The 12,209-nt window shown below is 36.2% G+C and overlaps 1 protein-coding gene across 2 annotated transcripts in view; it reads left to right on the top strand.

Annotated features, from left to right (window-relative positions):
- LOC129361775 (glypican-5-like) overlaps nt 1-12,209 on the top strand; it is an 85,573-nt gene that overhangs the window by 17,204 nt on the left and 56,160 nt on the right. For both annotated transcript variants that reach the window (XM_055032853.1, XM_055032851.1), the window contains exon 3: nt 7,370-8,073. In XM_055032853.1, the coding sequence (XP_054888828.1) occupies nt 7,370-8,073 (704 nt within the window). The remainder of the gene's footprint in view (nt 1-7,369; nt 8,074-12,209) is intronic.

Here is a 12,209-nt window from a genome sequence, read left to right as displayed (position 1 = left end):
ACAAATACATTCTTTCTAAATTAGTCATTTAGGTTTCTAAAGCTATTATTTAGGTTGTTTAATCCTTGGAATGGTGCAAAATAATTATATATCTTTTAAAGTGAATGTTAATTTCCAGTAATATGAGACACAAAACCTGTTACCAAGATTTGATAATCCAGTGATCGAGCAGCTATACCTCCTCCCTGAGCTACTCTTGCCAGCTGAAGAAACGCACTGCTCCCGGTCAAAGACAACTAATCACCGACAGGAGGAGTGTTTTAATGCTGTGAATCATCCTTATTTATGCGTCTCTATATGTGCTAGCAGCAGAGAAACAACTTATTGTTCCTGGTAAACTGTTTATTCTTTGTCATTGGTGCCCATGCTGACTAGCCTGAGCATTCATGGCAGCCTGTGTTGTTTTGAACCAGCTGTAGCATAGTAGAGAATCAGACAGTGTCAACCATGCCTACATTAGGCTGAGTGACTGTGCTAAGACCCTCCTCCTGTCTCTCATTGGTTGTTATTGACAGCACTCTTTATTTATTCAGATGACAGCTGATGGCAGAGGAGCTTGATTTTTATTTTCATAGATTATCTGTTTCATAATATAATGACAGTTTTAACCATAGTGACAGTTTTAACTAATATGTAAAAAATATATTTTTTATAAAAGTGACATACTGCTGCTTTAATGGCCAAGACTCAGACTTTTGGGGCAATATTTTGTCAAAGTCAAATTAAAACTATTTGAAAGGTGCACAAATGATTTTTTTAGTGCAAGATATCATCTCATCTGTTAGTCGGATAAAACAATTAGGTTTTTTCATAGTTGTTTTGTTGGGTGAATACTGGGTGCTGGGGGTGGCAGTGGTTACCTAACTGTTTTGGTAGGAGTTCAGTTTTCCAGGTCAACATGCTTGCATGAGCAGCAAACCTGTGCATGTAGTTTCACAGATGACTCATGCTCCTTCTTTAGATTGGCTGTGTTCAAGAGTCACATAAGCAAGATGAATCAAAGGATTGATTCAAGAATTTAATAATAGTTTATTACCATTAAAGCAGGAGATTATATGACACTGGAACTCTCGGCTGTAACTCAAGATGACTCCCAATGCCTCGGAGAAGACAGTGTAGATACACAGTCCTTCTGCTAATTAAAACAAGGATATGTAATCTTCACATGTGTCACTATGACACATATCTGTGTGGTGACCTGTTGGAAACCCAAGCCAGCAGAGGGATTAAAATGCTTTTCCTGAGATGATAGTTGGTCAGATTCATTCAGGACTGTCAGGACAGACTGCCAGGATGGGAATGTCCCACAGCTTTATGGTATGAGAACAGTGTCTCCTGTCTCATTATCACAATATTGTTGTACCTCCAAACATATACAAGCAAGCAAAGTTGAAATCGCAGGGCCACATTCTCATTCATTCGTACTTTATGCCTAGTTTATCTTGTTGAAGCAATGGCAGTAAAAGCTGAGGAAAAAGGAAGACAAACAACTCTGTAGGATCCAGTTTTATTGTAGTTTGCTTTAACTTGCAAAGTTTTCCTATAAGAAAACTTAGCAATTTTCTTGCAGGAATCAGAGCTACAACAAAATATAGAGTGGATTGCAAAATCTTTAAAGGGAGTGTGTCCTATGGGTTGTTTACCATGCCTCATTTAACCACCTTCTTCTGCAAGTCAAAAAAAAAAAAAAAAACATTTTCTGTATCTGAACTGAAACAGGAAACATAGTCTCTCCAGTGTGTCCTGGGTCTTCCCCGGGGCCTCCTCCCGATGCATTTAAAACATAAATTTTCATACGCTGCATAAAAATACACATGGCCTTCATTTCTCACTGTCTCACATTAACTGTGACTAAGCATTTCCTGTTTTAGGTCATTAAAGATTGCCAAAAATATTTCTATTTGCTAAAAGCCACTGCTATTAAAAATATTTTGAGATTATGCTTTATTACTGTGCCAAACATAAGTTTACATAGACTTGTTTTCCCTCATGATAGTTCACAAAAATTTTGGCCAGTTGTTTTAACAGATTACCATAGCACCTTTAGACATCAGGAAATTATTCCAAAGGATGAATAAAGGTTTCAGAGGTCCGCAGTTCTCTTCCTGATATCTTGACTAAGTTTTTTTTTTTTCTAATGATAACACATAATAAAAGGTAGGATTGACATTCAACGAAAGAGGTTTCACCAATTTAGTCAACGATTGTAAATTTACCTATCAGCTTACATTCATCCCAAAATATTTAAATGCATAGTAATTGTAGTATGAGAAAGGGGAAAAAGAAAACAAAAAAACAAAACATGTAATCCCATGTCAATCTTTTGGGACTTGACAAAAAGCAGATAATGGTTTTTGGTAGTCCTAACTTGTCTAAAACAGTTATTTTTCTTTTTTTTTTGATCAGACAATGAGAGAAAACATAATTCTGTCTTTCTATACAGTGTATGTAAACATTTGGTTTTAAGTATGCATGTGACACAAAAATAATTTACTCTGAGTAATATTTGGTCGTTTCATTGAAAAGATATGAAACTGCACTGAAGGAAGCTGATTCCTCATAAACATGGTGGTGGTGTACCGAGTGCTTTCTCTATTGGAACCAAAAAGTGCAGCAAAGTCAGCGGTTTTCTTTGCAGAAAAGTATTCACATGAGAGTGTTAAACATCACCAAGTAGTAATTGTAGCTGGTGCTGCAACAGCAGAAACTGCTACTATTACAACTGCCTCTTTTACTAGTCATAGAACATAATGTATTTGTGGAGAAATCAGAGCCAATCACAGCAAAGGCAATAAACACTATAGTTGTGACTGAAACCACAGACTTACTGCTATGCTTATTTTGAGTCTGATTGTGGCAGCTTCACTATGGTGACACTTAAGTTAAATTGTGCCAGTTAAAAATGGGGTATGGTTTGCAGAATGTCAACCAAAGTTGGGTTTTTGTAATTTAAACCAAGTGTTCTCAGTGAATAATTTTGGCATCAGATTGATGGAAATATATTATGTAATACCTAATTTCATAGTCATAAATGTGTACTCACTTTAGCCTATTGCAGGACCATGGGATACAGAATGGGCTATACATATTTCTCTTGTTTATTCCAATCAAATAGGAACAACAACTGCAGGCATCTCTAATTTTTTCTAACATTTTCTGCTTTACAGTTATATGACTTTAATTTCTGTGTTTAGGACTTTCATTTAAACGAAAGAAAATTGCCCCATGCCACCTGACCACATTTGAACTGCCTTTCATTTCCCAAGAGAAACACAGACGGGAAACAATAAAATGTGAGGATAGCCACCAACAAATGCTTGTCTAAACTGAATGTGGTCACATCCAAATTTAGGCCTAGTGGTCAGAGAGAACAATCTGAGCCAACTGACTTTCATACAATGGTACTGAGAATCTCAAACAAATGTTTAGGAGATCTCTCAATTGACTTGCAGAATGACAAGTCAGATTTGTGAGTCAGGTAGAGGGCAGGACAAAAATACTTTGCAAAATAAAACTGTGGAAAACAACCCCAACATATTCCTTTTTTACATTTCTGTGCAATGTTTATGTTTCCAAAAGAATGAAAGTATTTTTAACATGTCTCCTGTAATCTTTATCTATTTATTGAACAATTTAGCATAGTTTCTGGTCATTTTATTTCTGGTATTGTTTTTAAATGTGTGTACTTTGCTAGGTTTGGTTATCACTTTGCTGCTAAGATAGTGAGGAACATATTTCTTTAGAAATAGAGCATGGTTTTCTTTCAGTGCTATGAAGCACCTTGTTTAATGACCTTGCTTCCCCTGTTAGATTACTGTCATGTTGTTTATATGAAGGCACCTATCACCTGTCTACATATGTTGGATACTGTCTGTAATGGTGCATTAGGGTTCGTTACGGGATGTAACTCTTTCACTCTCTTCTGTAATTTATATTTTCAGGTGAGCTGGCCATAATTATCAGTTTCATGCATTGACTCAAGCATTGGTACATTATTTCTATAAAACTATTCTTGGATTGTTTCCACCTTACTTTCCTCATACTTTTCGCTCTGAAAGTCCAATCAAGAAATATTCTAGTACTATGGTCAGAACTCGGGGAGGGGGAAATGAAGTGTTTACAACCTGAACTCTCCAGGAGTTTGAAACTGTCCACTTTGTCCTTTTGGACAATTCAAATTTATTTTAAGACAAAACGAGAAATCTTTTGAACCTTGTTTTTGTTTTTAGCTAATAGTTTATTAGCTTATTTAATTCAGTCAGTTAAATTCCTTAGTTAGTTAGCTGCTGTGTTTTTGTTTGTTTTTTCAAAACTTGTCTCTCTGATCTCGGATCTCAATGAGACAACCTGTAAAAATAAAGGTCAAATAAAATATATAAATGACTTTCTATTCTACTCTGACTATTTTATTCGGTTCCATCCATTTCTCCATCAGTTTTGAGTAGCAGTCTTGAAAAGTCTCCCAGCAATATAATTTTGCCAGTGGGCATGGTGCATTCAGGATAATGGGCAGTGTTAGTTTCCACCACACATAGTACTTTAAAAAGAGTTTAGAAAGTTGTATACAATTACATGCTACTTGTGTGTTGGACTATCACATAAAATTCCTAAAAAAAATACATTAAAGTTTTTGGTTGTACCAAGAGACAATGTGAAAACTTTGAAGTAATCTGACTAGTTTGGCAAAGCCTTTGCTCCCCCCTGGAAAATAAGGTGTATCCCAGTTTTCCAGAGCATTTTACAGAGTTATCATTGAACTGAAAGATGTCTCTGATGACACCGTCAGCTTGTGTGTGTCTGAACAGGTGTAAATACAGGTGTTTCAGCAAGGCCACCCAGCAGTGTTATACTTTATGCCTCATTCTTCAACTGCAGAGAGCAGAAGTTGTTGTCGGAACCTGCTATGTCTTGTTTGTTTCCCCTGTGTCTAAGCGGAAGAAAATCTAAATCTTTAACGTAACAACATGTCCTTCCTTCAGAAGTACATGTTTGAAGTAAAATCCATGGAGAGACGGGGAAGTGCTCCAGGCCAAGAGCCAAATGGATCCAGATGTCAGTATGTTCACAAGGTGGAGACATCTTGTACAGTAGTTGTCATTCCTTGTTTAAAAAGTTTAATGGTGTTTTTCTTCTATTTTCCTGGCTTTCTTTGTCTCTGACTTTTTTTTTTTTTTTCATTTTTCACATATGTGGCACTCTCTTCGATAAAACAGTTGAAACAGAATAGCTGAGGACGGAAATAAAATGAAACAAGCATCTGGAGCTTACATGTTCTTAGTCCTGTTTGACCATTTTCTGATGTGTTGTAACAACAGACATTCACCCTTGCAGCCTTGACCTTCAGACATAGTAGCATACTTAACGCTCCTAAAGACACCATGGGGCATTAAGAGACATGAAGGTTGGATGAAAATATCTTTTTAACATTTTGGTATTTTTTTATTTATTTATTGTCAATCTTCACCTTCTCTATATCTGGTGTTTTTATCCCTTTCAACTTCTCTGAGTGACCTATATTCCATACTGCTCTTTTTCTGTCCACCTGGATTTGCTTTATATCTGTCCCTAGCCTTCACAATTTTCAATTACCATCTCATGTTTTTTTGAGCGCAAACTTCCTTGGTGTTTTCTGGAGCTTTACACATAAGTTGTACCTTTTGCTGGCGATTGGGGAGTCCCTAAGTGTCACAGATAGTACTCCTATTAGTGCAGCTGTTCATGGGGACATGACTGTTGTTATCCTTCTGTCTGTGACCTAGGAGGGGCAGGGCACATGCAAAAAACACAAAAGCATTAACACGTGCATGCCCGCACACACAGACACACACACTTGCTAACAAGCTCTTAGCTGAAGTAGAATCTACACTGGAATGACTCTCTCATGAATGAATGTAACATATGGCAATCTTAAAAATTCAAGAGCACATCAATAATCCTTTTAAGTTTGCTGTTGCATGTATCATTGAGAGTCAGTGCAGGTATATTCTTATTTTAGAAATACATGAGTGAATGTAGCCTTGTTTTTGATACAGGCTAAAGACAATTATTTTTCCAACAAATACTATGTTGTGATGACCTACTGTTACTTTTGGACCCAAAGCCCAGGTTCAAAGAGGTGCTGTTTTTAGATTAGAGTTTAGGTTTAGGAGTAGGATATGAATTGAGTTAAGATTAGGTTTAGGATTACGCACGTATTGGTAAAGGTTAGGTTAACCTAACCTAAGTGACTGGTTTAAGCTATAGAAATGTATAAAAAATCAATAAAAAGTCAATGCAAAGTTCTAGTGAAAATAAAAGGACAATCTGTGGATGTGTGTTCATGCGTATGTGTGTGTGTGTCGGGGTGTGTGCATGTAGGTGTGTGTTCATAGTGTCGAATATTGTGTGTGTCCTGGCACCCGAGTTCTCAGGTCTCAGTTTCTGTACAGTTGCTGCTGCTCCTTCATGTCCTGTCATGCTTTCAAGCTTACATCACACCCCAGAGAGTAGTGTTGCATCTAGCACATGCATACACAAACTTACATGAGTATATATACGCACAGGGAAGAATGTATGATGGGAAGTGGCATGTCGAAAACATGGCATAAAGTGAAGACACAGTGAGTCATGGGGAGAGAAGAAAGTTTGTAGGGGCATAAAAGCATGGGATGTTTAGAAGGGACAGCCTGAGTGATCAGTCAAATTCATATTAGGTCATTTTGAATTGCAATGTGAAATAACCCATTTACATTTTATCCTGGCAGAGTCAGAAAGATGCAATAATGGAGTGTGTTGGTAAAGCATGAAATGTAAGAAAAATGTGAAAATGTTTTGCCTGGAATAAAAAACATGACTTAAACTGAATGACCTAGGTTTTCTGCATTCACTCATGTTTTAGTTAAGCAAAGTTATGTGTCCAAAAGTGAGGTCAGAATTAGATTTGATTAAATTAAATAATGTTTTTTTTTTCTCTCAGTAGTATTTTTTTATATATTCCTGTGGTTTGAGGTGTATTCCAAGAACACAATGCCAGGACTCACTAAGGTCAATTCTTTTAAATTTACTTCAGGACAATTTTCACAGTAATCAATAAAAGTCTTCATCAAACCTACATGAAATAAAGTGCCGTAATAAAGTATAGGACTTTGTGATGACTTGACGTTTTAATGTATTAAATGGTGAGACAAAATATGTGTTCAGTCCGTTTATCTGCTCAGTTAAGGTTTATTAATTTGCAAGAAGTTACTCGTTGTTGCAATTCAGGCAATGTAAATCTTTATAGCTTCTTTCTTAAAAATATGAGTCAATACTTTTCATTAAAAATAAAATGTTTTGTGTTTATATTTTCTTCTTACATATTTTTTCTGTTCATTTTCTCCTCTCCTTGCAGACATGTTTCAGTACCTCCTGTCATTCTCTCAAGGTCACCTAAGTTCACTGTTGGAGGGAACCTACTCATCCCTGTCCCGTCAGGCGTTACCCCATGTGAATCAACTGTTTTCTTCTCTCTCGCTATACCTACGTGGAGCCAACATTTCCGTTGAGATGACCATTCACAAGTTTTTTAACAACATCTTCCCTCTCGTGTATACACGACTTATAAATCCAGGCATTGAAGAAAGTGTGACAACAAGCAGCACAATGGGTGACTGTCTGCGTATGATCAGACAGGATGTGAAGCCTTTCGGGAATCATCCTGTCACCGTGGCTCAGGAACTGGCTGAGGTGTTGGAGGCAGGCAGGCAACTGAGTCTCGCCTTGGATAAAGGACTGGAGGTCATTAACGCAACAGAACATGCCAACCTTAGTAGAGAATGTGTAAAAGGTCTTGCAAAGATGGTGTACTGTTCCCACTGCAGAGGCTTGACATTGATCAAGCCCTGTGCTGGCTACTGCTTGAATGTTATGCGGGGCTGCTTAGCAAGTATGGCAGAGCTCGATCAGCCTTGGAGAACATATATCAGCTTCTTGAAGAAACTAACTCTTGCGATGGCTGGACACCACAGCCTGGAGCTGGCCATGCTGGGTGTGAGAGGGCATGTTAATGAAGCATTGCTCTATGCACAGAGCCATGGTCCACTCATTACTGCTACGGTAAGTAAACACAAATAAAATATCTATCAAAAACCTTACTAGTTTGCTCCTTACTAGTAAGCTTTTTTTTTTTTGTATACTTCTTTGTTTAATCCTTTTACCTTCTTAGGGTTAAGTGTAAGAATTAGAAAGATATTTTTGGTTACTTGTGGTCTGTGAGAATTTTGTCCACAAGTCTTTCAAAAAAAGCTGAACACTGCCTTAATGTTGGTGCTGAAACTAATCCAAGAAAAATAATATTTATTCAAACAGAGCACTTTGCCAAGTGTTCCAAAATTGGCAATGCATCTTAAATTCATCATTGTTGTTTAGGTTCTGACAAGCACAATATTATTTGTCATTAAGAATAATGCAGTGGACTCAAATATCAAACCTCATACTTTTTGGATTTCACATGGTGTGATTGCAACCATATGCTTTATGTTATATGTGCCTATAACTCATTTTTTATGTTGCTCCCATTCTCACATGAAGACAGTTCTTGCAATGGAAATCCTACCGTTAAATTCACTGTGAAAGTTGTGCTTGTTATTTAACAATACATCCTGGATTCATATCCATGCACTCAGACAGAGTCATGGTTTATAGAAATAAGCAAACAAAAAATAAATTTTAAGTTGGCTGTTTCTTTTTTTACACCAATTCATCAGCCAGAACTTTCCATCCATATTCATCTTAAATTATATACCAGCATATTTTGTGTAGTATTTTCTAAACCAAATGCAATACAGAATTTTAGGTTGTTAGCAATAATCATTTTTAGATTTATTATGTCTGATTTAGTTTGATGTTAAAAAACAAAAAAAGTCAGTGCAGCAAAGGAGGTAATCGAGTGTTTAGAAACAGATGCTTCCTCTTTTTTGTGTTCTAATATATAACTTAATGTTATGTGCCAACAATGGCTCAGAAACAGAAAAACATACCCCTTAAGTCCATTTGTCACCCATCTTTAGATCATTATCTTTGAAACTACAGATTTATAAGACTAAAAATGTGATACCTGTAAATAGTTTGAAAAGTTTATCATTCCAGGCGGGTTTCTTGTGGTTACCACAAACCAAAAGAAATTGCTTTATTGTACTCCAATATTTTCATAAGGATGCAGTTTTTCTAAAAGTTACACACAAAGAAGCAGAATCCGCATAAAGCAGAAATCAGTATAAAAGAAAATATGATTCTTTAGTTAACTTGATGTTTTGCAGAGTGATAACTTATACTATTCACTGTAGGGCTTTACATCAAAACAATTTTATGTTTGCTCTTTACATTTTGAGGCTTATGAAGAATGTTGGATATCATTTGCTTTAAGGAACTCATTCTGCTGTGAGAGCATGAGCACAAGACAGAAGGGACATGGCCATATATATTTGGGGAGCCTTATGCCAAGTTGCCACAATTAAGAGAAAGTTGGACAGATTCCAGTAACAAAAAGTACTGTTATTGGGCCCTGGTGGAAATGGTGTTTAGCTATGTTTTCTTTCTATGAACGCTGACTTGTTGAATTCATTTTACAAAATTTCTATTTGCTGTGCTTGACAGGTCAGAGACCGCAATTTATTGACAAGGTGATAAAAATGTTATAGCTTATTTAACCTGAAAGGAAATTCAATATTATATGCTTGGTAAAGATTGCCAGAAATATTAAAATTTTAATATGGGAGGAAAACGTTCTCTTGTAGTTTCATTTAGTTATTGTGTGCTTATGAGCAAACCATAATCGTGGTGCAGCTTTAGGAGTTTATAGCCAGGTTTATGTACTCCACTCCTTCAACATCATTTCACTGTAGTCCAATACTGAGATACAAATAGAGGTATTGAAGTATCTGCAGACTTCAATTTTGAGATCTGTCCAATGTAGTCAATAGCATTCAGATCCGAGGTCATAAAAGGGCATCTAAAATTAGTCAATTAAGTGTATTTGATTTGACAGTTTTTACTGAGTATTTTTAGCTGTATGTTTTATTTTGATGGAGGATCTTGTTACTAAGGGTGAGTATTCTGATATAGGCAGTGTATTCGGTCCTAAGGACAAAAATCAAGTAAATGTATTCCAAATAGATAAAGCAATGCCGTAAAGTTCAGTTTATTTTACAAATTGGTCAAACGATTTTTGATCTAAGGCAACCGAGCAGATTACATCAATTCAATGACTTGCAGGATTCACTACTCATGGCCTTGCATATAGCAGCAGCGGAAAGGAAAACCTTCCACCATAATCTGGTTGAGTGTGAGCACCCATCTGCCAGAATCGACAGCGGATGTGAGATGACAGAGTAACAAACACACATGCGCGCACAAAAAAAGAAAAACACATTCACAAGTACTTCCCATGCACGTGTGAATCTGTGGACAGATAATAACTTAATTGAAGTTTTCATCAATTAAGATTTCTTCTTTTGTAGCGTCATCTAGAAGAGAAACACAGCTAAGCAGATCAGCTCTGAGGCATTTTTAAATCCATGAGATGAACAAGAGAACATAAGATCAACCAATAGGTACATCTGAAAGATGTTGTTAAATACTGAAAGACAGAGCCAAATATATCACCTATAAAATGAGAGCATTAAGTTGTTAGCAATAGTTAAGCCAATTAGCACCCTCCACAAAAATGCCACAACTTAGAAACATTTCTTACTCTATCACATTTTGAAGATTTGCAGGTATGCTTTAGAAAGTTCCTTTAATTAAATCCTTTCCAGGAGAAACTAAGTTTTACTTCAATGAGCAGTAAGGTTGTTAACATTAAATTCTTTGACATTTGTATTTTTTTCACGCTTGATTCTTCCTTTTTTTGATTAACACTGACAATCTAGATCTTGGAATTCTGCACTTTACTCACACTTTATTACTTTTGTAAACTTTATTTATTAGCTGATCTAGTTTTAACCAAATGAGATAAAAAGTCAATAAATTAATTGCCGTACAGATTTTGTCACTGAGGTCCTAATGTTTAATTTGAGTGTTTGCACATTTTGGTTCCATTTGTAATCACCCCTGGATATTTACTTATCAGTCCATTAGCTAATGATCGTAGATGTCTTCGGTCGCTTGCACACACTTGTCCCTGATCTGACCTTTCTTTTTATGTTTCTAGCCTGACCAAATTTGAATATTATGATAGCATGCAGGAGCCCTTAATTACAGTGTCCACAATTTTTCTTACACTATTTGTCTTCGGATCCAACAAGAAGTTGTGTAATACAAAACTGTTGTTTCACATAAAAGGAGGAGACAAGAAAAGATATGACGCTTTTGTGTATCTGAAGCAAATGAATAACAATTCTTTTATTTCTTGAAACAGCATAATGACAAAACCTGAACTTTGTTATATTGCAGCTTAGAAATTAGAGAACATAGATCCAAAATTATGACAGCTGCCTATTTTTACTTTTTAAGAGGAAGAACTTTGGATGTTGGTTCGAAGGTAGCAGCAAACAAATAAAAACATTACTTTTAAACTTCTACTTGCATGTATTGAATGGGGAAAGAATTACAGCTAAAATAGGACAAAGTTAAAAATATGAAGAGGAGAATGGATAACTTGATTTTCACTTGGAGAAGTAACAACAATCTGTTTAAGGAATAGGGTAATCTCTTCCTTTTTTTGGTTTATGTGGGCTTCAACGATCCGAGTGTATGTTGTCATGCATGAGAAAAATGCTTTTTTAAAAGTCTCCTTTAATCTTGGCATGATGATGTTGACGGCAGCTGTTGTAAAGTTAACACAAATGCCTAACACATCTGTGTTATGATTTTAGTGGTAACTGCTGGTGCATTGGAAGACTTCAAACGATTGCATGGATTCACAGTGTTTCTCTTCACGGACTTCTTTTTTTACCCCCGTATGTTCCGCAGTATCCCAGACAAACCAGATTTCATTGTAGCCCTTGTTCCTCTCTTTTTGAGACAATTCTCCCAACATTTGAAATTACCCAAATGTTTTGGCACATTTTGTTACAATGATCTTCACTCCAAAAAATTTACAAAACTGAATGAAAATTGCACGTCTCTTCCATATCTGAAATACCCAGTGGTCACATTTTCTGATCATCTGCAAATGATTTAATCAGGATAAACAAGCGTCAGCTTTGTGAGGGAAACTCGGCTTGCTTTTTTGCCGATTGGAATTTGCCCAG

This window comes from Poeciliopsis prolifica, unplaced genomic scaffold (genome assembly GCF_027474105.1).
Source record: "Poeciliopsis prolifica strain line A6 unplaced genomic scaffold, Auburn_PproV2 SCAFFOLD008, whole genome shotgun sequence".
In the NCBI taxonomy this organism is placed as follows: domain Eukaryota; kingdom Metazoa; phylum Chordata; class Actinopteri; order Cyprinodontiformes; family Poeciliidae; genus Poeciliopsis; species Poeciliopsis prolifica.
Note: the sequence above shows the minus strand (reverse complement) of the source record. Positions and strands in the feature narration are given on the sequence as shown.